We start from the raw sequence: 26406 nt of genomic DNA, 5'->3' as shown, positions 1-26406 counted from the left end.
ATTTTAAAAAACATTGTAAATCCGGCACAATAATCACAGTAGACTGTTAAACAAAAATAACCGTAGCATATGCAAAAACAAGGCCTAATAGCATAAAAGAAAAAAATAAAAGCAAGTAAAGAAATACGAGTCCCTATGAGAAATGGTGTGGTCACCACCAGCTTTGGTTTTCACTAATCTGATGGAACCTGGGTTGAAACCATGCACCTTGTTTCTTAAAATCCCTACTGTTTTCATAACCTACCATCTTACCCCAATGACCATCACCAGAAGACACAGTCGTCCCGCAAATAGAAACTCCACACATATCATCCAATGCCAGTCGTGCTTTCATTTGATTCTTCTCTTTTTCGCTGCAGAATCTTAAACCCTCTCGCGCCTTCGTCCAAATTACTTCCGCCAGGCACAACCTCTGCTTCTCGAGATGAAAATACGCCATAATATTATTCTTTTTGTCGATGAATAAAAAGTAGCCTTTGTGGTAAACAGCGTAGTGGATTCCCCTGGGGAATCTAGCTTCGAGCTTGTACTTGGTCCAAGAACTGGCTCCTCCGCGGTGAATCACGTGTAATTCAAGTTCAGTATCGGTTGCTCGGTTAAAGATGCCAACGCTGCAGTTTTTCGATGTCGGCGGAGCCGTAAAACTTGCGACATGGTTGGAGATTACCGAGTGAGGGAATTTCACCGGGATGTGTATTTTGGCACGGGACAATGGACAAAAGAAGAATATTGAGCCGCCTTCACGGAATAGTAGGAGCCACCCTTGTCTCGATGATAGGCAGGTTGTTCCGTTCAGTTCCGGGATATTAGTAGTGTGTTTTTCAGATTCAGTAATCAATGTGCATGTGGAATTATCGTCACCGTATAATAGGAACCACGGCTCGTGATCCGATACAGTTTCGATCTTGTCCAAGGCACCGGAAGAGGCCGCGTACCAGTGTTTGCAGACGGCTCGGAATCGAAGAAGCTCAAATAAGCCCAAGCGTTCAGCAATAGATGGCAATAGATCATGAAGATCAGTCCAGTCCCTGGTTGACTTTTGGTCACGTTTGATGAACCTGGAGACAATGTATAATTCATGTTCTTCCGTATAAACCCCCTAAACTCTAAAAACTAACGACTGAATTAATAAAGAAAAAAACCAAACCTTGAATGGATCGTTGTAAAAAACCATCGGCCGATTAGAAAAGGTATCCTGAAAGGGCAACGATTTATAAATAGATCGTTTAATGAAAACGTTAAGGTTTTGATATTCTGATCATGTTTATAACGATGAAGTTAAAAAAGTAACGGAGTTTTGGGGATTATAATACCTTACACATTGATTCTGGGCTGAAGAAATCGCCATGGAATTACACAAATTGGTGAATGGATCTTTTGGAGAGAAAATCAAGTATGTTTTAAGCAAAGCAAACCCTACACTCACAAGAGTTCCTTTCAACTAAGGTCTCTTATTGACCAATAACTTTAACGATTTCAATTACCCAGTAAAATAGAACAATAATAATAACAATGTATAAAATTTTAATCTAAATTATTTATTTAGACTGATTTAATAATTATTTCTATAAAAATTAATAAATTTTATATAATATAAGTAATCTTTTATCTTTACGTAATCCAAATACATATTTAGTTGAAATAGTGAGTACTTCTAATATTACTAGGGTTAGATGCCCCACTTATAAAGTTAAAGCTTTAATTAATTAAAAACATTAGTTATTTATTAATTCAATTTTATTAATATCAGATTCTCTTTTTTTAAATTGTAAATTATGAAAAACAAATTTATGATAACTGTATAGGTCGAACTACATATATTAAATTAACTTACGAATGAAGCCTAGAATAATCAATTTAAATACATAATTTTAAGATAACAAATTTATTCCCAAACGGATTGAGTATGAATATTAGATGAACTTGTGAATGAATTTATAGAAAAATTCTTTTAAATACACCATTTAAAGAAAAGTTTTTTCATGCAATTGTGTATAGGTTTTAAATTAATTTATGGAATAATCTGTTGATAGGCCAAGGAGAACCTTTTTGCAAGTAGTAGATTTGAGGGTTGCAATTGGTTCTCAACTTGACTGAGCTGTAGATTCCTCGGAGGCCAAAAGCAAAATGCTGCCGTTTCCCCTCTTTCGTATTCACCACACATGTTCTCTTGTCATCTTTGGAAATCCAATAAGCTTTATAATATCTTTGATTAATTCCAAATGACAATATTGCCCTTTTGGTACGAGCCTTGTCATTTAATATATGCTTAGGGATGAGAATCTTTTGCAACTATCATGACTGAAGAGTGGGGAACTTGTGGGTTTTGATTGGTTAGTTCTTTTCAAGTTGATTGACTTGCACACGTTCCTTTAGTATTTAGCGCATATATTATTTTGAAAAACTTATACTGGTATCTAATTTTATTTATCGGTTAATTTAGATAAGATGTTATAAAAATTTATTGTAAGGACAATTTTTTAAATCTAATTTATTTTATGGTAAATTATATGAATAATTTCTTTTATTTAGGGTTAGAGCTATTTTAGTCACTAATTTAAAAATTAAAGTTGAATGGCCGCTCAAATTATCGGCCCGTTTGATTTAAATTTTTTTGCTATTAATTTTTGTTATTGTTTAAGTCCCTTTTGTTTAAGTCCCTAATATGGTTGAAGGACTAAAATTGAACGGGAGTTAACCACTTAATACGAGGGACTAAAATCGAACGAATCAATAATATTAGGAACTAAAATTTATTTATCGCATATATTATTTTGAAAAACTTATATTGGTATCTAATTTTATTTATCGGTTAATTTAGATAAGATGTTATAAAAATTTATTGTAAGGACAATTTTTTAAATCTAATTTATTTTATGGGTAAACTATACGAATAATTCCTTTTATTTAGGGTCAGAGCTATTTTAGTCACTAATTTAAAAATTAAAGTTGAATGGCCGCTCAAATTATCGGTATGTTTGATTTAAATTTTTTTGCTATTAATTTTTGTTATTGTTTAAGTCCCTTTTGTTTAAGTCCCTAATATGGTTGAAGGACTAAAATTGAACAGGAGTTAACCACTTAATATGAGGGACTAAAATCGAATGAATCAATAATATTAGGAACTAAAATTGAACGGATTTATAACGTCAGAGATTATTTTCCCTTAATTTTTAAATTGGTGACCAAAGTCGATCAAACCAAAAATATAAGAGACTATTTATATAGTTTACCCTTATTTCATTTATAATGTGAAAAATTAAATTTCTAATTTTACTTAAATATATCTAATATTTCATCCCATTATTGATTATTGGATCGCCCTATATATTTTAATGCTTATACAAGTCAAATAAGTTGAAATTTGATTAATTCCAAATGACAATAATGTCCTTGTGTTTTGACCAAATCCAAACATGTCATGGGGTTATATAGTAAAATCACATGGATTGGTTCAATCAATGGGGGCATTTGGGGAACCAAAATACAAATATCTCTCCTCTCTCTCTCTCTCTCTCTCCTTTCTCAGTTGCCTTCTTCCCCTCTCTATCTCCCCTCTTCCAGTCTCACTTAATCCTTACAACACAACAGTTCCTCGTACAAAGCATGTTGAGAATTGGACTCAGGTTTGGTTTCTTTTTGCAATCCCAAGTGATTTTCGAGTTGCATATTCATGTAAAAACTCATTGCATCTCCATCTTTATTTCTGGGACTCTTTTCTCCTTTGGTTCTTTTTAGTGGATATCTTCTACAGCTTACTGTATTCAGTATGATTCTGCAGAAATGGCATCATATTTAGAGTTTCACTTGCTCAGAGATTTTATAACAGGGATTTATCGACACAAAATGGAAGGTATGTCAAGTGTTCATCATCTTGTTCTTAGTTTTTGCCACCTCAATGTAATTTACTTATAGAGATCTAACTAAAACATCCAGACATAAGGTCTGGAAAGATGCCGCCCAATTATGCCCCTCCAAGAAAATCTGTCATCTTCCTTGTAGATATATTACATTTTATATATCTTACATTTCCAATTCTTTTGAGGGTAAAATAAACCCTAAGCCACTCAATCATTTGTTCGGTTACAAACGGGTATTCTTTTCTTAAAAAAATATAATTTAATCACTCTAGAAAATATTATTACAATTTACAAACAAGTCGTTGGCTTAAATATTATATGGAATAGTGACGTAGTCTTGTATAGTTTTAGTCTCTAAAACTTATATATCCTATCAATTTTATCTTGATTTCGAAATAATTTAATAAATTTAATCTTTCATATTTAAAAATTCTATCAATTCCGACTTTGTTCTTTTCCAGAATTGTTATATTACTTCCATGTTATCTTTCTAATATAATAATAGTTTAACAATAACTTGTTATTTTATAGTAGCATGTGTTTATCCAACTATTGTTTTGATCTAATTGTCTCATTTGGTTTGACGATATCACAAAAAAAAAGATTAAATTGATGAAATTCTTAAATATGAAAGGTTTAAACCTATTAAATTTTTAAATAGAACTAAATTGATAGAATTTAAGGACTGAAACTATTATTATATTAATTATGTTACACATACGTTTCAATTTTAATGACAAAATAATTTATTTATAATAATATTTTAATTAGTTTTAGAAGAAAAAAAGTGATACATTTGTAACAAAATTAATAATTGAGTAACATGGGGGTGTATTTTACCCTTTTTTTAATCCATAATTAGAAAACAAAAACTGAGTCATCGTTGTCATTCATCCAATAATAAACAAAAGTGTGGTCGGTGCCATTACAATTTGCCAAGATCTTTCCATGAAGTATTAGAAGAAAAAAAAGTGCTTTTTTTATTGGAAGCCCCACGCTTTTAGGCTTTAACTGGAAATTCCCATTATACTTTTTAGTGCAATTTGCTAACTATTTACTAAACAATGCATGTGAAAGCTTCGGAAAATACCCGATTGAAAGTCTAGTAGCTTTTTAAATAAAACAATTTTTTCTTATTAGTTTGTTCCCATTCAGCTGATGAAAGGGTATTTTTTTTCTTTATTTAAGTTTATTAGGTCGGATAATATAAAATATTGTTCATTAAATATGATCGGTTCGAATCTTGTAAAAAAAAATTAGCATACGGGAAGCTTTCATCAAATCTGCTAGCAAAAACAGTGCCATTAAACTTTGTATGCCAATTTTAGGCTGTTCGCAGTAACTAAAATCTTTGATCCTATGTATGCCGCTATCAAAGCAGGCTAGAAGGCAAAGTAGCATTGATCACAGGGGCAGCAAGCGGTATCGGCAAGGCGGCGGCGGCGAAATTCATCAGTAACGGTGCCAAAGTTGTCATTGCTGATATAGAACACCAACTTGGGAAAGCAACAGTCGATGAGCTTGGACCAAATGCAACTTTTATTCACTGTGATGTAACAAAAGAATCAGATATCTCAGATGCTGTTGATTTTACCATCTCCAAACACAAACAACTGGATGTTATGTCCAATAATGCAGGGGTACCTTGCTACTCGCCTCCGAGCATTGTCGACCTTGACCTTGCAGTTTTCGACAGAGTCATGGGTATCAATGTACGAGGAGTCTTGGCTGGGATCAAGCACGGCTTTCGTGTGATGATCCCTAGGGGAACTGGCTCCATTCTTTGCACAAGTAGCGTAACCGGAATGATGGGTGGACTAGCTCAACATACTTATAGTGTATCGAAATCTGCGGTTATCGGAATTGTTAAGTCCATGGCGGCAGAGCTATGCCAGCACGGAATCCGTATCAACTGCATATCACCTTTTGCAGTTCCGACCCCATTTACACTAGATGAGATGAGCAAGATCTATCCACACATTGATTCTGAGCAACTTGTCAAAATGATACATAGGTTTGGTGTGCTAGGCAAAGCAACATTGGAACCAAGTGATGTAGCTGATGCTGCAGTCTATCTTGCATCAGATGATGCAAAGTATGTTAGTGGGCATAATTTGGTGGTAGATGGAGGTTTTACATCATTTAAGAGATTGGAATTTCCTTCACCAGATAAGGCTCAGTAAAATTTGAAGAGTATAAATGCCTGCTCAAAGTATGTGGTAAATTTCAAATTTGTTCTGGTTCTTTGCAGTATGGAGAACCAACACTAGATTTAACACAAATGAATTTCAGTAGCTTCTGATCTTATATGGTTGACCTTAATTGTTTCAAGACATGACAGTAATTAGTTTAAACTGAACAAAAAACAGGCAATAAAAAAAGAAAAGAAAATAGAGAAGATATGATCTGCTATATTACCATTTACAAGAGAAATTACTTGCCGAGAGGAGTTTGATTCTAGCCAATAACAGTTCATGAAGCTGTACACGAGGTAAGGGGATGGAAATGCATACATTTCGAGAAACAAGGAAAACACACTATGATTATGCAGATAATCTGGTGTAGTATCAAGCAGAAAAGGGGGGGATCCATGGAATCATGCAGATATTTTCATGGTATACATCAGATTTCCAACCCATATTAACTACAAAACTGCATTTACCTTATTGAGGGTACTTATCAAGCAATGACTTACACTACATAAGACAACACAATATCAACATACAAGTAATCAGCATGGTTCCCACTAAAGGACTTCGTGTTCATGAGTAATGTTCCTGATCGCTATTACATAAATGAAGCACAATTGATAACAAAAACGAATTGAAAGCACTGACAAGTTTAACCAGTAGATACCAAGTACTTACTCAAAAACTCAACCTACTGCTCTTGGGCAGCAACCTTGCTGATCTCAACATTTGTTTCCTCTGGGCAGTATTCATCATCCAACCATTTATGCAGTGTAACTCTGAGCCACTCTGATTCCTACAAGGCCGAATGGGTATTATGAAAAAAAATACATAAAGTTGTTCTTTTAGCACTAAAACGAACCCAAATCAAATAACTTAAAAATTAACGTGAAATTTCAATAATGGGTACCTCCAATGCCTTTGATGGAAGTAACCAGTCGTCCGGAATTCTCAGATCTTCTATTAGGGTTTCATCGTCTTGCCCTTGTTGATTCCCTCGTGGTTCCGAAGAAGACTGAGATCTTACAGCAATGAGCGAACGTTGGGTTATTTTGAGAGTGAAATTAGGGGTTTGAATTGAAGGGGGATTAGGAGTTAGTGGGCGACTGATATTATTGGAATTTGAGATGGTTGCCGCAGCGATTGTGAAGGAAAAACATATGGATTTCATGGTTTGTTAAGTATTTCTTATTTGTCCGATCGATGATTGTGCGTTGAGGGTTTTCTTTGTTTTAAAAAAGGAGCAAACTTGATTGACACTGATAAAGACGCAGAGAATTCTGAAATTATTGAAACAGATACTCCCAGAATTTGGCTGGAAAATTTATGGGTGGCGGGAAAATAGAGATGGCAACTCGGCTCAGTTTATGGTTGATTGGCGTTGTCTGGTTGGTAAAATATTATCCACCCGCCATGGCCGGATAATACTACTTTTTGAGGATGAACTAAGAATTTAGTCACCCACATATTCCCGAGGTTCCGTTTTAGTCACTTCTCATCCAACAAAAATATTAAAAAATATATACAAATCCATTGATTAAAGATGAAATTTTTATTCCATAATTATCCATGTTTGATCATCTCTAAACATAAACCACATCTGCAAACAACTCAGAGATGCATATACATAATACGCATGTCAGTGCAGCAATCAGAGATGCAGGCAGTATCCATAGAGACTCGGATCTCTTTAAAAACAACATAACTTGAACCACAAACAGCTTTATTCAAAGGTTGTGCATTGGCATTGATTTGCTTCAACCCCAAGGAAAAGATATTACCATACTAAAGATTTTTAAAGGCCTTTCAGTAAGATGCTGATCTTGGCGAGCTCGGATTCGGCCTCTCGATTTCTTCCTTCGGGCGGATCACCATCCTTCGGACCTGGTACTGAAATTTCCTGGAATTTGCAATGAGATTTGATCATTAAACCAAAGCACATACTAGAAAATTCATGGCAGACTAACGGAGTTTGTATTTAGTTTTGCACTTAACTGCCATGGATAATGATCTCCAATCAGCATCATATCCCCATCTCCATCGATATAGGTTACATTCCAGCCGCTGCTTCCATCTATCAATCTTCCATTGAAATCAAACATGCGATCGAGCTCAACGATGAGGTCTTCATATCCGTTGAATAGATAAAGATTGATTGATCTTCCAAGAGCAAGTCCATACTTCAGCACCTAAAAGAGAAGAAAATTTTCAGTAGGCACTTGGAACTTAAGCATATCCTTATATAGAAACGCTCTATCCATCGAGTAATTTACGAAAAGGTAGCAGCAGTACCTTGGTGCAACTTCGGTTGCCGATGAAACAGCAGTTGTTGCATTGCTTGCTAGATATACACTTAGAAGGTTCCTCGACACTCGACTGCGATGTCGGAGGAGTCGAACAAAGACGTTTAACCTCACTAGAAGTGAGTACTTGTGGTGAAGGGAGCTCTGGTGAGCCGTTAACTAAATTTACTCCGAAAAGCATGTATCTATGAGCACCTTTTGGTTCAGACAAAGTTCTCCATTCTGGAGACCCGACATTCGGAACTGCAAGCCTTTTGCTAGCACGAGCATCGTCGTGAACTCTATAAGAGTAGAATGTTGTGCTGGTGGTGTATTGATATGACGGGTTGCAGATTGGAATATGAATCTCTGTTTGCTTATGCATCTGTAGTTGGATTGAGTCCCAACCATAATTTTGCGGGCGAAAATGCGGCAATGATTGTGGCAGTGCACTGGATTGATTCGCACATGTATCACTATCTTCTTGACCTTGCAAGACCCCTGAGCTACTTTGGGATTGATATTTAGCTGAACCATGCGACATCCCTAGTAAAGAAGAGATTATGATCAGTAGCTGCAAAAGTATACATTGAATCCGGAAAAGAATAGTGATTACCGACCGTCCATAAGAAAGCTAGAAAAGTCAGGGGATGATGCATCATTAGAGCGAGCCCTCTTCTGAGAATGCAGAGCGAAAGGTTTCTTCATCGTAGTGAGTTCCGTTGTATAGATCCTCCAAGGACAAACTCTTTCAGGGAGCACTGAATTCGATATGGGATTATCCCATTTCACCTAAGAAATCGTAGAATTACATGAATGGATTGAGTACAAGAAAATCAAACTAAAAATCATGCATCTATTATCAAAGGTCATGCATGCAAAACAACACATATTACCTTCAGACATCTCCATTTAGAATTGGGCCACCTAATATGATCGACGTCTTCAATGCCGACAATAGTGCCAAGGGCTCTGGTTTTTAATCAGAATACACTAGGTTAAAGGGAGGTAGGGACCAAAATCATGCTTCAAATTATCCACAAATGATAGTGTAAGCACCTTTGTTCCCTGGATTCTTCACCTTCTATCGGCATTCTAAATCTTGTCCCGATGCAGTAGATGAATTGAACTGACTTCAGATACTGATCAAGTGGGGTGATAAATTCAGAAGACCTTGTCCTGCAAAGAAACAAGAGAATTAATGCCTCTTCCCTTCTAGTTCCAGTGTGACAAGTGAACTTTTGTGTTGCATTGAACTTACCAAGGACGGTAGTAGACAGTAAAAATGCTTCTGCTAGAGAAGGCAAGTAAAGCACTGGCAAGTATTCCATGTCGCATACTGTGGCCAGATATGATCGATGGGGGCAGATTGTTCAATAAAGTCGACATTGCTCGACGAACTCCAACACCGAACTCTCCATTTTCCCTTCTGTAGAAGAACAATAGATCATTTTTGCTTGTAATATCCCATAAAACCAAAATTCAGATATCAATGTAAATCAAACATTGAATCACGTATATGGTATACGACGGAGGGTATTGCAGAGAGAGAACCTTAGAAAGATAAATGTATCCTCAGCAGCAAGCTTCTTTGAAGTGACAAAGGTACTCCAGCCGCTGGTAAGTAAATGCCTTTTTGGCTGGCCTACATGTGGGAACACACAACCGTAAGGAAACAACCTATGGGAAATAAGTTACAAAGTTGTAGACAATAACTACAATTAGTGGAGAAAAGGGCAAGGTAAGTACCACGAAAAACATGTCGAAAGCACCATCGATGACCGTGTAAGTCCGTCACGAGCAGTTCCTGCTGCGGGGTTTCCTGAGACATGTCCTGCAACAGTTCAAAAGTAAATGCTTTGTACATGAAAGCACCAAAAGGACCAATTTTTTTTTTTAAATGGAGATACCAACCAAGGGTGGAAGACACCTATCAATGGCATGTCGCTTCGGGATAGAGCATCCACCGTGCGTGCTTATATCTGACGGAGTTAGCTTCTTACAAAAGAAATGTGGATATATTTTCCGAGGCAATGCTTGATAATTTCTATGCTCCATACTTAGCTCATTTTGCTGTTAATCCATAAAAAAGAATCTAGTATATCTACTGCAAATATCGAAGATTTAAATGAAAAGTGAACTGAATACTATAATCTAACCTCTGCCTCTGGAAGCAATGTAAGTTGTGCATAGATCTCATCTGTGCCAGGTTCAACCTGCAATGCCGAAACATCATAAACGACAACTTATAATGAGATTTTATTAACTGCAAAGAACTGATAAAACACACATGCATGCTTACATGATACCTTAAGCTCAACATGCAACACCCTGCAGATGATCATGGAAGGTAATTTGTAGATGGGCATTTCCATAGTGCTATCTTCATTCATGTATGCCTCGACCTGCATCGAAGGCTTAATCATAAGATGCTCGAATCTTGGTATTTGATGCATTAATCGGTTATTTGGTTATAAAAACAAAATGAAATAGAACCTGTTCCATGTGACCTTGAGGGAAGTAAAGGACTTTTTCTCCAGTGCGTGGCACATAAACAGAAGGACCGGCGCATGCATACCATAGTTTACTATACATATCACATCTTTCTCCTGATTTCACAGCAAAATCAAACCACAAACACTCAAAACAAAAGAATAAAATAAAACCACTTCTGCTGATCATGATTGATGAACCAACTGAAAACAATAGGGAGGGACCCCATCTCTACAAAGTAAAAGAACTAGCAGCCTAGAGTTGGGACCAACAAAAGAAATGAGATATGATTGATTAATTTCCACTGTTTATTTCTTTTGGTACTACAGATTGAAACAATAGACAATTAAAGGTGAAAAACTGATAAATAAATTAAAAAAAAAATTGCAAAGAGTTTTAAAATGGAAGTGAGCTAAACCTTGATTGTGTTGGACATGTTGGTTGTTTCCATTGTTGCAGATGCGTCTACTGGAGTTAGATGGAACCTTAGCTTTGGAACCATTCCGTTTACCATCCATCTCTCCTTTCTCAAAGCTAAAAGAAGGAAGAAGAGAGAAAGAGAGAAGGGAAGGGAAAAGGCAAAGACAAATGGTGCTTATGTATAAGTATTTGTAACCTACAAATAACAAAATGACAAAAGTAGACAGAACAAAGAAAGAAGTCTTTATGCTTCTTCTCTCTCTCTCTCTCTCTTTCTTTCTTTCACTCCCCCACCAACAAGTACTCACTGGCCACCTCGACCTCCATGTACTCTCAGTTTCGTGATGATTAGAAATGCATAAACGTTTTTATCATGTGCCCAATGAGCATGCAAATGGAAGAGAGTGACAGTTTCATTTATATTTCCCTTTAAACTCTGCAATAATTCTTTCTCATCTTCTTTGACTGAAATTTCAGAGAATTTTACTAAACACCATTCTTTTCTCCTCTCCTCGGGCAACGTTAAGTCCTAGGTAGTTGTTTTGGCCTATTCCATGCACGTACATAGCCTGCAACTCTAGCTTTCTCCGCCATCAAATTCAAGATTACATAATGTTTTGTTTTAGGCTTGGCTGCACCCTTGCATGGTGGGGTGATCATCATTGTTAAGACCAGTGATTGAACAGAGTAAACTAAAGCTGGGTTTATTATGTGTCCATTGTTGATTTGTTGAGCATCACATATATAGTTTATAGCATGCCATACATCTGGAAATATTGAGACTAACTGCCACCAGATACTTCCTTCCTACCCCTCCTTTTTCCAACTTTTAAATACATGAAACTAAAATTCAATTAATATACACGTCATTTATAGTTTCACTAACGGAGGTTTTTTCCCCATAGTTTTAAGTGATTACAAGATAGTACATAATATTTTTTTTAAGTATTATTTGTCTAATATTACGCAATATTTCTTTACCACTAAAGTAAGAACCAAGTATTATTTTTCATTGAATAATCTGGGATAATTACATATAATATAAATTTTACATTTTATTTTACTAATGAATTCACGTATTTAGTTCACTGGAATAAGTACGTTAGGTTAATTTTGTTAACATGTATTTAAATTATGAAAATAATACCAAAATAAAATTCAAAACTGGAGATAGGAGGATCCAAAACCTATTCCCTTTAAAAGGGGATGTAGCTCCTAGCCATTGGGCTAGGCTTGTTACCCACTGTTGATTTGTTAATTGTGGTTAGAATAATATAATATTAATTTTAAGAAATATCAATAATTATTTAATTTTTTTATATAAATTTATTGTATTCATCTAAAAGAACTTGCCAATACAAATAAAAGTTACAACCCCAATACAGCAACTCAAGGAGTAAATCAAACAAGATTAAAAAAGAAAGAAAAACAAATAGCAGTAAACAGATCAAGAATTAAAAGCCTCATTCCAGTAACTAAAGAATGATCTAAATTAGAGACTTTACTATATCCAACAAGCCTTAGTTTAGTATATCATTTTTTATCTGAGAAATATTTAATTATTTCTTATTTCCAAATGGCTGTCCTTTTTTCCCATATATATGGGGTAAGGGGAGGTAAGATAGTAGGCTACCCAACACCAGGTTGAGAGCAGCTTCCGTAAGAGACCTCCGAATTATAAAATGCCCTCCGTGGGACTCGATCCCACAACCTCAAGGTTAAATTTGAGACCTCTAGAGATAACTACCAAGTTATCTGTGTAGTCCATGACATGTTTTCCGCGAATAACTTTCACCTCAAAATGAAAGGGAAACTTTCAGACTATTACAATTAAACTGTCGTGCGTATACAAAACTTTCAACTTATCCAAAAGGAACGAATCATTTGAGAAGGGACTTGATATCATTGGCTACGTTCTGTGCATCAGAGCTTGCCCCATACAATCCTCTTCTCGACAGCCCGACGCAGTACAATCCATTGTTCCCCTTCCAATGGTTCGGAAGACTCGGTTTCGGAATCCCGTCATCGTTCAGAAGATAATCGTCTCCCTGTCCCAATACAAAACGAAACGAAACCCCTTCGTTTTGGTTAATCTTAAGGCAGTTGTTTATGTTGTTGTTTCAATCATTCTTTTAACGGATACAATATGCATGTTACCTTAAGCCACAAATGTGTGGAGCGCTTGAAGCCAGTGCAGAACACAATTGCGTCGAAGGAATGTATTTTGCCGTTGTCGAACACTACCTCATCGCCTCTTATACTCGATATAGCTGGCAACACCTATAAAATGGGAAATAAATTACCTTTATGCCAGAAACAAAAACATAGAAATGCTAAATCGAGATGGATGCTATATTTTTTTATGAGTTTTATCCACTATCTATTCGGAGTCTCATGCTTCCTAGATGACGATAACCCTATAATTGAATCTCATTTAATTTGTCACAAAAAAACCTATAATTGATGTAATCATACAAACAAATATCGCTACCATAAGCCTAACATCAATTGTTCTACAATCAAGATATATATATATATATCCTAAGGAAAGATCGAGAAGATGATCCTCTCTCGAGCTCTCATTCGCATCATTCATTTTCGTGTCGAAGTTTGCCCTTTTTCTTTGGCTCTCATAACGAAATATTGATCAATTATTGTGCACTTACCATCGCAACTCTTCACTAAAATCAAAAGGGGTGAACCGTAAACGATGAAGAGTCCAAATTATTCTCATTAACCCAAAAAAATATCGTATCTAATATTACCTGAACCTCCTGTGACTTGACCTTGCTATAGGTTCCTACATCCAAAACAGGGTATTTGCCATAGGCAACTTTCATGAAAAATGGACCCTCCTTAGGCCTGCTAATCCCGTACTTGCTTAAGTTCCTGTAAACAAGCTTGCTAAGCATGATCATCAACGAGTCCACCACGTTTACTGGAACATACTTCAACAGATTCAACCCCAAGTACACCATTTCCCTCGAAAGAATATGAACCTGCAGCACATTTAAAAAAAATAGAGTTCGATTTCGAAATCTAAATAATCAGATCGGTACGTTCATTACCGGACTGCGAACGACGATGGATGTTTTGGCACCGTGATTCGCGAGGTCCAATGCGATCTCCATGCCGGAATTACCCGACCCGACAACCAAAACGTTCTTGTCTCCAAACGCCTTCCCATTCCTGAACTGAGTCGAATGAAGAACTGGACCGGGGAACGATTTCAGTCCTTCGATCTCGGGCGTATAAGGGTTGCTTGCTTCTCCACTAGCCACAACCAAGAACCTCCCTTTAAACTCCTCGACTTCATTAGAACCCAAGTTCCTGGCTTTAACAATCCATCTCTCGGTTGCTTCATCGAACTCCGCCGACTCGACGCATCGACGGTACAAGGGTGTGATCTTGAAACGAGAAACGTAGTCGTCCAAGTAGCTTATGAATTGTTCTTTCGAGATGAACCGCGGGTACGAGTCGGGGAACGGGAGATGGGGAAGCTGGCAGAATTGTTTGTATAAGTGAAGGTGGAGACGATCGTATGAATATTTCTTCCAAAGTGAAGCGAAACAGTATTCTCTTTCGAGGATGATGTAAGGGATTGAGTGGAGGTTAAGGGAAGCGGCGGTGGCCAGACCGGAGGGTCCGGCTCCGATGATAATGACCGGTGGTTGTTGTTGTTGCATTGTTATTATTATTCTCTCGGTTTTCTGGGTTTGAGAGCAAGGAAGGAGAAGGCAGTGTAAAACAAAGAGGTGTGGGGTAGTAGCTTTATACTACGATTACCGTATAACACAAGTTAATATTAGGAAAAAGAATACCTTGATAATTTATCTTTACTTGCATGGATATTATTATAAATATTATTTATATTTGTTCATATCTTTATATAATTTTTAAATAAATAATTATTTAAATATCAAACATAAATTAATAAAATTTATTTATTTATTTTAGTTACATATGTGATAAAAAAATGTTTGAACACAGAGAATTCTTATCCTCTGTGTGCAAATAAAATATGGCCAGTAAGGTGATAAATAATGACAACCAATGATATTTAATTCATCACTTTAATATTCTCTTAATTCACTTATTTCAGATTGGTAAATATAAAGACAGATCAAGATTGATGGCTACCGCTTTGAAAATTCTGGGTATATATCGTAGGGTGAGATCTGGCCATTTATGTGTTTCTATCGTTTTTTTTTTCTTTTTCGTATTATAATTATATTTATAATTATAAAATGAGATGGTATTATATATTTGTTGAATATCAATTTAATTAAAATATGTTTTAAAAATAAGGTAGATTACAATTTACAATGTTAACAGGTGACATAACTTGACGTGCAATTCAGGCCTTATATATATATGGACAAATCATGTCAATAGCATAATTTGTATTTATGTATACTATTGAGCATGCAGCTGCAGTTATATATGCATAAAAATGGTGGGGTTGGATTAAAAGAAAAGAAAAATAAATAGCCCAAAATGCCCTTAAATTATAGCTTTATGCTTTATTTTATATATGTGCAGCTAAAAAATTTATGTTAAATGTTGAGATAGAAAATAAATTATAAATTTTTTTAGGTGTTAAACTAATATATTGGATGCAAAATAAGTCTTATTGTTAAGTAATATCTAAAATATGAAGTAAGCAAATGTTGTAATGTATAATGCCCAAAGTTGAAGCATTGCATGTTTAGGGTAAAAGCAATAATGACATGAAATTTTGTGACAAATGAGTTAGTTGTACACTTGAATTTCCTTCAAGCTCTGACAATGATGTTGTAGCCACAATATTTAATCAAGATTTAATATTTATAATGAGTATCGAGACCCGAGAGATAGAGATGGTAGACGGATATAATTTTGTGGATTTCACGTTGTACCCGTTCTAATTGGGCAGGATGAGTATAAGTTTAGTGAATAGTGAGTAGGTGTGGATTTAAAAAGTTATACTCGATATGGGTAGTGGGTAGGTGATGAGTTTGAGATCTTACCCGCCTCGCATCTGTCCGCCCACTATCTACCATATAAATTTTGAATCATTATTAATTTAAGTATAATTTCAGATACTATTCTGTAAATCTTAAGATTTTATAAGGCATGACTTGTAATTTAACCAAATGTTAGGGTATAAACATTTTTTAACCAAATATTAAGGTATAAACATTTTATTATGCATACATGTTTGTTTTATATTTTGTTGCTTATATAATATGTGAGGTTGATGTCGGGTGAGTATGGATGGGTACAGGCGGGTACGAGATGGATGTTGAGTATCCACTTAGGTAGTGAGTGTGAGGGTGGATTTGAGAGTGTGTGTAGATTTAAAAATATTACCTATCGTGGATAGTGGGTAGGTGATGAATACAAAAATATTGAGTGGGTATGAGGATGGGGAAAGAGATATTCACGCCCGCCCCACATGTTTATCATCCTACCGATAGATTTTGAACTGCAACATTTATAATTTTATAGTAATTTAAATTAAGATATATTTTTAATCATACATATAAACATTAAGTTTTGCTTAGACTTTTTTATTATATTCAGAAATAAAATAAATTTACGAGTGGAATTAAACTCAAATATATCTAGAACTCAACAAGCCTAATCTACTACTCGGGTTCAACCTAAATTTGGTACAGTTTCCCTTCTCCCTTACTCGACATAGCCCCTATATAATTTTTAAAGTACTATTTTAGTGTGTTATAGTTTTTTTCTCACGTAACCGTCTTTTAAATTTAATCTAATTTTTAGCCGGTATAAATACAAATCTTGAACCTTCTTAAAAGTAATTTCTCATAAAGATTCACTAAAAAAAATTATCATGTTGAGTCTGGATTAATTGATAACGTTTCTAATTATTTTATTTTATTTTATTTTTCAAGGTTTGGTCTTCTCTTTGCTATCTACTTTTCTAACAACTGGAAAAGCCAAGGTCAATCCAAGGTTTTCTCGTGGGTCTGAAAGTCTTCTTTGTAAGAATAAACATTATGATAGCATGCAGCAAACTTCATCATCATTGCACACTTTTGCGTGTGTTTTCCTTTGGCTTAATTAAGAAATAAATAAAACTATATTCATTGTTTATAGAAGAGTTTAAATTTTATAGATATGTATAATGTTATTAATATTATCATTTTAATTATTTAATTGTGACAGCCGTAAAAAATATAGTTAAATAAGACATATTATATTTCATTTTTTTTATAAAAAAATTGAAAGCAATGGTGGCCTTCCAAATTAAGGGTGGCTGACGATTATTATTACAATTTAGATATTATGTATTCGAGATTTTAGGGATTAGAGATTTAAGTTTAGGACTTTAGGAATTTTGGATTTTTGAGATGATAGTAAGGATGGTGATTGTTTATTGGGTGACCAATGACGAATGGGTGAACGATCGGCGATAGATGGGTGGTCGACGGTTGTAGTAAAGTAGATTAAAATAAGAGATTTTAAGAATTTTGAGGTTTTTTTAGAGTTTTTTAAAATAATAATAATTTTATATTTTTAAAAAAATAAAATTTTCAAAAGAAAATATAAGCAAGTGTCAGATAACATATTATTTTAGAGTTCAAAGCAGATTAGACACTTAGATGATAATTTTGTAATGTTAAACACATACATTGATAAAAAAAAATGTTTAAATACATAAATGAGAGGGAAAAAACATAGTTTAAAATTTTTTATATTAAACTTTTTTTTCTAAGTTTTCAATTATTAAATATTTAATAATTATATAAATCTTAATTATATTTAAAATCAAATTAAATAATTTTCTAATTAAAAAAAACTCATCGTCGTAAAATTTTATTTAAAAATATCTTTTTTCTTTGTATCATTTGGCCCTATAAGAGTTTTCATCGTTGCTGCCTATTACTTGGAAATATTTAAAGCAACCCCACCTTCGCTAAATATTAAGAAACAATGCCCTCCATCTGTGGGTATAGCTTAAAATCATGAACATGTAGGACATCTGATCTGATATACTGGCCTTGAAATTTGTAATCTGGTAAGCCATAACCAATTAAAAAAGAGAGGGAAACAAGTTGTTTTTATTCACATCAACACATGTTGGTCAATGAATTATGATTTTCTTAGTGTTATCATTTTGCCAAGCATGTTACACGACTGTCTTATAAATATAGGCGTTACATTGAACGACTTATGGGACATTACAACTATTAAAAATTTAATAAATTTTAAATTAGGAGAATAATAAAACTATTTTTATCCCTTAAAAATATACAATTTATTATTAATCTCTGTCAATTTATATTTTTAAATGATTGTCTACTTTTATGTCATGGCCTCTCATGTATAAGTTGAGAGAAGAGGTAGTTTAAGAAGCTTTTTGACTTGTTCAACTCACATTCTTCTCTTTCTTATAAATCAATCACAAAATTGATCGTAATATTTAAAGATAATACCAATTATCTTTTGATCTAACGATATGAAATATTAGATCACTCGAACGTTCAAAATTTAAATTTTAATATCATAAATGGAGTAAATTAGATTGAAACAATTACCCATATGATAGACATGTGCAATATACAAATTTAATTTAATTGATCAAAGAGTAAGATATAGAGTGGTTATGAAAAAAAAATTATAAGTTATGGGTTCGCGGTAATCACTTATTTAAGATTTGAAAGAATCATAATAGTTTAAAGATAATAAAAATACAAATCACAAAGTTATATTAATGAATAAATATACAACAGCAAGTGTTTGCTAGACAAATAACGTACTTTCATTAGACAACAATATGGAAAGATTAGAAAATTAGAAAGCCAAAACTTTGAATGAATTTTTGTATCGATTTTGACTAAACTTCATGAAAAAACCAAATTTAGAAGAATAAAGGAAAGGAGAAGAAAAACTTCATGACTAAACTAAACCACGTATTCAAATCCAATCCGGTTATCCAAAGTAAGAAATATTAACAAGATAACAAATAAACGTCATCTTGATTAGTCGATACATCATCAAATTCAATCAAACGGTCGATAAAAAAGACTGAAAACGTATCATAAGCATAGTTATTAAAATTAGAAAAATAGAAAAAAATAAAGATGTAATATATGCCAAACTAAGAAAGAAAGGATTTTAGGTTAAAGCTAAAACTAAAATTATTTCATTTAAATGATAAGGTAAAAACGGAGAAATAAAATAGGAAATAATATAATAAAATAAAAAGTATGTAAAATGGAAAAATATATATTTATGGTCAAAGATAATAAGAGAGACTATTATGTATAATATACATACTATTTTTATAATCTCAATATTTCAAGTAAATTCGAAAAAAATATTTAACAGTACAGCTTCCACCATTCTAATTAAAGAGACAAGAAATAATTTAAAAATCAAATAAAATCTTAATACTTGACTTGATACATTTCAAAATCAAAATCTTAATTTTGTTTATACATATAAAATCACATATTTTCATTTTCAACCGATTATCCATTTAATATCTACCTTCATTCAAAATGACCTCTACTTTTTTAATTTCAAGATCTAAAATTATCATACCACACCATGTTAAAAATTCAATGCATGTTAAGATGTTAAAACTTATGGTGCAATTTTCATGGTTCCTCACGAAGTTTATCAGCTACTGAGATCACCGGGATGGATTGAGTGGAGCAACTAATATTTCATGTGCAAATTGGAGAATCGAAACCCATAGTCTTCATCTCGATGGCTTCCATTTGTCACCATTGAGAGAAAGTTGTTCATGTTTCTAATCGCCTATTTTTCTTCAATAGCCTTATCGTCGTCGTCGTCATCGGAACATGTACAATACTTGACTATATCGGCTGCACCGGCATTCTTGCCAAGTGCACCGTTAGCTTCTTCTCCAAGTTCGCCTTCAGATATTGAGCCTATGTTCCCTACTCCTAATGGTGTGTCACCTACTCCGTCTGATTCATCTATGCCAACAATACTTCTAGACCCCAGTCCCCCGAATCCGGATAACATCTTGGCTCCGGCTCCCGGTTTCACACTTTCACCAGGTAACCCTTTTCCGGTTTCCGCTTCTGTTTATCGGGTTTCACCTCGTGCTCTAAAATTGACTTTGTTTCTTGGTTTTCCGGAACTTTGTTTACCGCAGCAGCTGTCTGGTGCTTCCTTGCAGTTTCACAATGATTTTTTGCAGAGCATATATTGCTTAGTTTGATTGTATTGTTAGGTGAAAAGTGCATGGCACTGTTGTTAGTAGCTTTGATGCAAATCTCCATTAATGCAAACCAAGATCTCAAGGAATCAAAGAGAAGCTCTGTATAGGTACAAAAAATTGATTTTTATATATAATATCAGCACAAAGACTACATTTAGTACAACATCATGTTCACACTACGGGGAAAAACTACAATGAAAAATTGAACAAAAGAAGGGTACAAACTGAGGTAATACTTCTAACCTGAACTTACATGTATATGGTATTTGCCTTGATGTAACCTAACTCGAAAACTACAGAGCAACGATACTCGGACCGGACTTTGGAGATCCATTGAATAACATCCCGAAAAGCCCTCCCTTTATTTTGTTGAATTCAAGGGGACTCCATTTCCTTGTGGTTGCTGCTTTAGAAATACTATGCTTAAGCTCCATATTCTCATCCTTGAGCACTTGAACAGCCAAACTGAGTTGTCTGATCACCTCTTTCTTCTCTTCGTCTTTCTGAACTAATTGAGCCTTCTGAGCCTTGTTCTCTTCCTTTAGTTTCTCTATTTCTTCCCTTAATTTCATCGCTTCATCGTCGAACACATTCGTTGCAGCTTCTTCCTTCTCAATGTGCCTTCCTTTCGTTACTTTACCGGTTTCGTATTTGTGTTCCTCCACTTCATCTGCACTTTCATCATGTTCAGGGTCATCGACTTCGGATTCAGCATAGTCATTGGAATCAATAGTGTCGGAGCTGCTGTCATAGATTTTGTCCATAGAATTCATGGCCTTATCTGAATGGTACTTCATGGAAGCAAAAGGGGATCCCAATGTTGTTACGAGTCGAGTTCCAGGGTCCGACTTGATTTCATCATACCGCTCGGCAAGTAAACGGTGTGACCGGTAGAAATCTCCAACCAAGCTAATCAACTCGGGACGCTTCTCGTAATACATTTCTGCACGTTTAACAAAGGAATCCGCATCTTCCTCTATCAACTTTAGCATTGCCTGGGTCTTGTTGTCCAGCTCTATCATTGAGATATAACCAATTCCATCATTTTAGAAAATGAAGAGAACAAACAAAAGCATGGTACAAGAAATGAAAATCCAGGAAGTTCAATGAATTGGTCATTGTTACTATTTCTCCCTGGTAATCTTCTACCTGGAAACCATATTATTCTGGTTGACATACATGAGAAAAAAAAATATTGCTCATAAAACAATGCTTTTAGAGGCCTAATGACTTAACCTGCAAAGCTACCCTTAAAAGTTTGTAGGACCATCCACATGTACATGCCAAAGCCCCCTCTAAACAGGAACAATAGGTCACTCATTCCAATACAAGCTCAACATGTCATCATAAACAACCAGCAAATCTTATGTCACTCGAACTCGGGTGTAAGTGTCAGACATGAATATGTATCCAAATACAGATAAAGAGTTCGAGCATAAGTATCAAATACAAATACTTTAGAAAAATAAAGAGTTCAAATAACCTAAGTTAGAGTCTACCCCAACACCATTACCATACATAGTTACATACCATACTCCTAGAGAACATGAAAAAAAAAACATCTTTTAGAATACAAGACAAAAACATCTCAGGTTCCCCTAAAATCTGTACTCCTGTCTCACACGTAAAAGAAAAGGCTGTGCTGGTGGAAACCTACTGTCTCACCCACAAATAGTGATTAGTGACTAATTAATCACAAACATAAGGCCCTAAAATTCTCATGAATCCGTTGCAGTCCCACCATCCTAACAGTGATATACCGTAGAAAAGAAAAGAAATATCAAAAGATTGAAACACTCGTAAGAAAGAAAAGTGAAAAAGCATATAAATATACGTATGTAACGCATTGCCTCCAACGGTCAGAAACAAGAAAAAGATCAAGAAATCTTCAGCCTTCGATAACAGCTCTGCTAGCAGAAAGAAGAAAAACGAAAGAGTATCTGAGATTGTAATAAACAGTGGGGGAAAAAAGAAATGGAGTTTACCGGAAAGAGTGGATTGAAGCCATTGGGATCGCTTTGAACCGTCGTGATGACTATCAAACCACCACCACCGTGAATTTCCCATCTTGCTCATCATTTGAACCACCTCTTTCTCTTGTCTCCTATTTGCCTTAAAAAGAAGTCAAACTCTCAGATTTTTCAGTAAAGATTAAAGAGGACAAAGCAGGGAATAGTTTAGGCTTGAAAATTGTTCAAACCTGAAGAAGAAGAAAAAAGACTAAACACTAAAATTCTTAGCTTTTTTTATCCTGTACAAAAAAAGCTACTATTGACATATATTACATAAACACAAAGATAGAAAAAAGATTTATATGGAAAGAAATCTGGCAGTTCAATCTATGCTTTACCGGAGAGAGTTTGAAGTTATAACTTCATAATGAACCCAGAAAAACAAAGAAAGGGAACCCTTTTAAGCTTCGAATGAAAAGGTGAGATGAGATAATAAGACAACACGAATGCAGATGAGTGAAGGAAGATTTACCCAGAAACAGAGGTTGATGGAGTTTTCCTCTTTTGTCTTCTTGCTTTCTTCCCCCTGGATTTGGTGCGTAACTTCCAGCCCTCCCAGCCTATACTACTAATAAATACTGTGCAGTCATTGATAGCGGGAGAAACTATATTTTTAGTCACCCACTTATTCTCGTAGTTTTATTATGGTCATTCAATTATATTTTTTAAAAATTATTTAACATTATGTTGTGGTTCTATATTAGGTACTTGTTTAAAAATAAACATAATTATTAATGTGGTAATTTTTTTAAATTATGATATGTTATTATATTAGGATGAAACTTCAATATCTACGTTAATTTTTTATTAATATATAATCAAAATATAACATTAAGTATAATTTTAAAAAAATTTGATGACCAAAATATAATCACAAGAATATGTGTGGGGTTAAAAACGTAGCGTGCCTTTCATAGTATTAGTGAGACCTTTTGTCTTCTTTCATTGTTTGGGATTGTGTCCTAACCAATCACTTTGTTACACGTGTTAAAAGCAAAATATTTTGCATTCTCCAATGCCGTGAAAAAAATATTAATATTTTAATTAACTAAAAGAATCGCCTTATTTCCACATAATCTGTGTTTAATGGCCTTAACTTTAATTTTAATCCGAGGGATTTATGCATAATTTAAGGGAAATTTATTATTTATTTATATTTTGAGTATTCGGGGGGAGGAGGGTTAATGTATAAATAAGAAAAGATGAATTAATTAAGATTTGTTTAATATGAAAACCTCTTTAACTGATTTTGTTAAACACAAATCAACAATGTGTTTTGAATAATTAGATTAGAGATGGTTTCGATTATTGATGTGAATTCAAATAGGATGGTAACAGTTGGATTGATGACAGGTCACATTATGGTCATGAGTCATCACAATGTGGCCGTATGAATTAATAAAGATTTTGGAGTAACGGTCGAAAATATCAGACACGACAGTCACGTGAAAAAGAAAAGAAACTTCCAATTATTCCTAAAGGCAAAGTGAAGCCAAGAAGATGGTGTTTTTTTTAATAATAATTGATATTTTACTTATTAACTAATAAATTTAAATTAAATATTATAATTTTTTTTTGATAAATTTTAAATTAATTTATTAATTTAAATTTAATATTATAAAATTTTAATTTTGAATTAAATGCAAACATTTGATATTAGTTAAAAAGATTGATGTTTTATTTCATTAAATTAATTAATAGTTAATTGATATTTTTTTATTTAAGTGGTAATTGTATAATATTATTCTTTTGGTTTTAAAAAAAATGCAAAAGCAGTAACATATCTAACTACTCAAACATCAATGTCTGTATTAAGAAGTATGCGAATCCAAACGAAAGGATGATGCATAATATGAAGGCCTGGACTTGTTGTTCGACCAAGATGAACCAAATTATTGGTGACAGCATTTGTTTCTCGATGGACATGCCTGATATTGATAATCTATTGCAGTCGGTGAAGTTTGTGGATTTTACGAATGATTGCCATCTCGTTCAGCAGAGCAGGAGAGTTAAAAAGGATTTTGAGTAGATATGTTAAGGTTCAAAACGACTTAGTCTTGAAAAACTATATAAATCATTTAATTTATGTATTAATTTTGTTATTAAATTTTAGAACACTTCAATCTTAAGTATTCAACTTTTCAACTATTGCTAGTAGTTAATCGTCATCTGTCACTAATCATCATTCGTAGCAAAATAAACATTAAAGCGTTCGTAATTCACTTCCCTTTCTTATTATCGGATTAATTTTTTCATGAAATCCACTTAAAATCAATGAAAATCATCTAATAATTTGACATATTAATACTATAGTCTCCTCTTATGATCGTCTGATGATGCTAATTTTGAGGTACATTGTTCATCTTCTTGAAATAATATGTTTCACTGCCTGAATTTTTGAACATACACTCTAAAACTTCGAAAATAATGTATTTAATTATGTGAGTTTAAAGATATTTTAGAAATTTCTAAGCTAACAAAGTGGTAGAAGACTATAATACAAATTTATTAATGTCTAGACTAACCAAAAAGACACTCAAAAATGTTTATTTTCTTTGACATTAAAAATAGTTAAAAGGATCTCAACTTTAATAAAGAAATGATTACACTAAATTGTTGGAAATCACAATCTTTCCCGCTTCGTGAAGTTAAGATAGACACTTAAAGATTAAGAATAGTTGAGAGGACACAAGAGTATAATTCTCCAATTTAGAGATTCTTATACTATAAAAAGGAATAGTAGGATTACAAGGATGTGTTCATAAAATTTGACTCACACTCGGTGGCTCACTCAAGCTTGAGGATAAAGACTTCTCAATCTATCTCTCTTTTTTCTCAAATAGGCTCTCTAACTCTCTAGCTTCTCAAGATTGGATTTCTTGGATTTTGGATTGTTAGGAATGAAGTCTCTCACCCCTATTTATACTACTTCACCTCCACAATGAACGGTGGAGATTATTTACATCAAACGGTGGAGATTAATTATCTAGAATACTCCACACACTCTAGGAAGCTCTACACTCTTCCACTTCCTTCTATATTCTTCCATACTCTCCCATAAGGTTCCACACTCTTCCATAAGATTCCACACATCTAAATAATATTCTAGAGGATTCCACACATCTCCAAAATAATCCAGATGATTCCACACTCTTCCATAAGCTTCTAGAGAGTTCTACACTTCTCTAGAGTTATCTGGAATGTTCTAGAAAATTCTACACTTCTCCAGAAAGCTCTAGAATTTTCTAGAACCTCTCCAATTAAGGAGAGATCAAACAAATCTCCCCCTCTCGACTTAATTTGGAGGTAGTAGCAAGTTGACACCTTGACAACAATCTTCGAACCTTTTGTACAATTATCTTGGTGCTTGTTTAAGCCCGTATAGACTCTCAGTCAGACGACACACTAGATTTTATTTGTTTGGAACTTTGAATCCTTAATGTTGCTCCATATAAATTTTTTCCTCTAGATCTCTATGTACGAACGTCGTCTTGACATCGATCTGTTCAATCTCCAAATCTTGCACGGCTGCTAAGCCAATGACCATTCGGATGGATGATATCTTTACCATGGGAGAGAATATTTCTTCAAAGTCTATACATTTTTCTTGTCTGAATCCTTTGACGACCAACCGAGCTTTATAATGAGGCTTTGAGCTGTTATCTTCAGTCTTGATCCGATACACCCACTTATTCTTCAAGGCTCTTCTCCTTTTTGGTAGCTCTACAAGTTCATAAATTCTCATGCAAGGATTGCATCTCTTCTTGCATGGCTCTTCTTCATTCTTCTTTATGATTATCACTCATTGCTTCTTTATAGCTTTGAGGCTCCCCCTCATCAATGAGCATAATGTACTCATCTGTATTATACCAAGTGGATGGTCTTCTATCTCTCGAGGATTGTCTCGGCTCTGGTGTTGTTGGAGAGCTAAATTGAGGCTCT

The 26406-nt window shown here is 34.2% G+C and overlaps 7 protein-coding genes across 8 annotated transcripts; 2 read left to right on the top strand and 5 right to left on the bottom strand.

Annotated features, from left to right (window-relative positions):
* Positions 1-151: 151 nt before the first annotated feature.
* On the bottom strand, positions 152-2164 carry LOC120189008 (F-box protein At3g56470-like). The gene is made up of 2 exons (XM_039192359.1): positions 2046-2164; positions 152-1058 (listed from the first exon to the last, which is right to left on the bottom strand). Exons 1-2 carry the CDS (start codon positions 2162-2164, stop codon positions 152-154), a joined length of 1026 nt encoding a protein of 341 aa, XP_039048290.1.
* A 1355-nt stretch (positions 2165-3519) lies between these two features.
* LOC120188641 (short-chain dehydrogenase reductase 3c) lies at positions 3520-6154 on the top strand. 2 transcript variants are annotated; one of them, XM_039192053.1, is made up of 3 exons: positions 3520-3626; positions 3782-3853; positions 5242-6154. In XM_039192053.1, the coding sequence occupies exons 1-3, from the start codon at positions 3607-3609 to the stop codon at positions 6041-6043; spliced, it is 894 nt and encodes a 297-aa protein (XP_039047984.1). In that variant the 5' UTR covers positions 3520-3606; the 3' UTR covers positions 6044-6154. The 2 variants fall into 2 exon arrangements, with proteins under 2 accessions (XP_039047984.1, XP_039047983.1); XM_039192052.1 differs by having other exon boundaries at positions 5239-6154.
* Positions 6155-6740: 586 nt separating this feature from the next.
* On the bottom strand, positions 6741-7419 carry LOC120189006. The gene is made up of 2 exons (XM_039192358.1): positions 6960-7419; positions 6741-6845 (listed from the first exon to the last, which is right to left on the bottom strand). The coding sequence occupies exons 1-2, from the start codon at positions 7218-7220 to the stop codon at positions 6741-6743; spliced, it is 366 nt and encodes a 121-aa protein (XP_039048289.1). The 5' UTR covers positions 7221-7419.
* Positions 7420-7793: 374 nt separating this feature from the next.
* LOC120188731 (auxin response factor 2B-like) lies at positions 7794-10936 on the bottom strand. Its single transcript, XM_039192130.1, has 13 exons — positions 10828-10936; positions 10641-10736; positions 10491-10547; positions 10246-10404; positions 10081-10165; positions 9886-9976; positions 9593-9760; positions 9391-9510; positions 9228-9303; positions 8952-9123; positions 8342-8859; positions 8045-8238; positions 7794-7949 (listed from the first exon to the last, which is right to left on the bottom strand). Exons 1-13 carry the CDS (start codon positions 10924-10926, stop codon positions 7856-7858), a joined length of 1929 nt encoding a protein of 642 aa, XP_039048061.1. The 5' UTR covers positions 10927-10936; the 3' UTR covers positions 7794-7855.
* Positions 10937-13031: 2095 nt separating this feature from the next.
* Positions 13032-14972, bottom strand: LOC120188724 (probable indole-3-pyruvate monooxygenase YUCCA10). Its single transcript, XM_039192125.1, has 4 exons — positions 14313-14972; positions 14010-14243; positions 13402-13524; positions 13032-13292 (listed from the first exon to the last, which is right to left on the bottom strand). The coding sequence occupies exons 1-4, from the start codon at positions 14928-14930 to the stop codon at positions 13125-13127; spliced, it is 1143 nt and encodes a 380-aa protein (XP_039048056.1). The 5' UTR covers positions 14931-14972; the 3' UTR covers positions 13032-13124.
* A 2678-nt stretch (positions 14973-17650) lies between these two features.
* On the top strand, positions 17651-20452 carry LOC120189005 (classical arabinogalactan protein 26-like). The gene is made up of 2 exons (XM_039192357.1): positions 17651-17692; positions 19961-20452. The coding sequence occupies exons 1-2, from the start codon at positions 17651-17653 to the stop codon at positions 20450-20452; spliced, it is 534 nt and encodes a 177-aa protein (XP_039048288.1).
* A 212-nt stretch (positions 20453-20664) lies between these two features.
* On the bottom strand, positions 20665-22570 carry LOC120188606 (protein NETWORKED 3C-like). Its single transcript, XM_039192003.1, has 2 exons — positions 22438-22570; positions 20665-21467 (listed from the first exon to the last, which is right to left on the bottom strand). The coding sequence occupies exons 1-2, from the start codon at positions 22529-22531 to the stop codon at positions 20746-20748; spliced, it is 816 nt and encodes a 271-aa protein (XP_039047934.1). The 5' UTR covers positions 22532-22570; the 3' UTR covers positions 20665-20745.
* Positions 22571-26406: the final 3836 nt, after the last annotated feature.

Source organism: Hibiscus syriacus, unplaced genomic scaffold, assembly GCF_006381635.1.
Source record: "Hibiscus syriacus cultivar Baekdansim isolate YM2019G1 unplaced genomic scaffold, ASM638163v2 tig00116951_pilon, whole genome shotgun sequence".
Taxonomy (NCBI): Eukaryota; Viridiplantae; Streptophyta; class Magnoliopsida; order Malvales; family Malvaceae; genus Hibiscus; species Hibiscus syriacus.
The sequence above is the reverse complement of the archived record's forward strand: the minus strand, read 5'-3'. Positions and strand labels throughout refer to the sequence as shown.

Bases quoted from the DNA above. Each gene is read 5' to 3' on its own strand.
- LOC120189008 (XM_039192359.1), bottom strand. From the start codon at position 2,164: ATGTGTGGTGAATACGAAAGAGGGGAAACGGCAGCATTTTGCTTTTGG. The intron at 1,059-2,045 runs GTTCTCCTTGGC...CATTGTCTCCAG, and splicing joins AATCTACTACTTGCAAAAAG to GTTCATCAAACGTGACCAAA.
- LOC120188641 (XM_039192052.1), top strand. From the start codon at position 3,607: ATGTTGAGAATTGGACTCAG. The intron at 3,627-3,781 runs GTTTGGTTTCTT...ATGATTCTGCAG, and splicing joins ATGTTGAGAATTGGACTCAG to AAATGGCATCATATTTAGAG. The intron at 3,854-5,238 runs GTATGTCAAGTG...CCGCTATCAAAG, and splicing joins TTATCGACACAAAATGGAAG to CAGGCTAGAAGGCAAAGTAG.
- LOC120189006 (XM_039192358.1), bottom strand. From the start codon at position 7,220: ATGAAATCCATATGTTTTTCCTTCACAATCGCTGCGGCAACCATCTCA. The intron at 6,846-6,959 runs GTACCCATTATT...TCGGCCTTGTAG, and splicing joins TTCCATCAAAGGCATTGGAG to GAATCAGAGTGGCTCAGAGT.
- LOC120188731 (XM_039192130.1), bottom strand. From the start codon at position 10,926: ATGTATAGTAAACTATGGTATGCATGCGCCGGTCCTTCTGTTTATGTG. The intron at 10,737-10,827 runs GTTCTATTTCAT...CCTTCGATGCAG, and splicing joins CTCAAGGTCACATGGAACAG to GTCGAGGCATACATGAATGA. The intron at 7,950-8,044 runs GTTAAGTGCAAA...TGCAAATTCCAG, and splicing joins GGAGATCATTATCCATGGCA to GAAATTTCAGTACCAGGTCC.
- LOC120188724 (XM_039192125.1), bottom strand. From the start codon at position 14,930: ATGCAACAACAACAACCACCGGTCATTATCATCGGAGCCGGACCCTCC. The intron at 14,244-14,312 runs GTAATGAACGTA...AATGTGCTGCAG, and splicing joins CCATCGTCGTTCGCAGTCCG to GTTCATATTCTTTCGAGGGA. The intron at 13,525-14,009 runs GTAATATTAGAT...CCCATTTTATAG, and splicing joins TCAAGTCACAGGAGGTTCAG to GTGTTGCCAGCTATATCGAG.
- LOC120189005 (XM_039192357.1), top strand. From the start codon at position 17,651: ATGGGTGAACGATCGGCGATAGATGGGTGGTCGACGGTTGTA. The intron at 17,693-19,960 runs GTAAAGTAGATT...CGAAACCCATAG, and splicing joins ATGGGTGGTCGACGGTTGTA to TCTTCATCTCGATGGCTTCC.
- LOC120188606 (XM_039192003.1), bottom strand. From the start codon at position 22,531: ATGATGAGCAAGATGGGAAATTCACGGTGGTGGTGGTTTGATAGTCAT. The intron at 21,468-22,437 runs GTAAACTCCATT...TCTCAATGATAG, and splicing joins GCTTCAATCCACTCTTTCCG to AGCTGGACAACAAGACCCAG.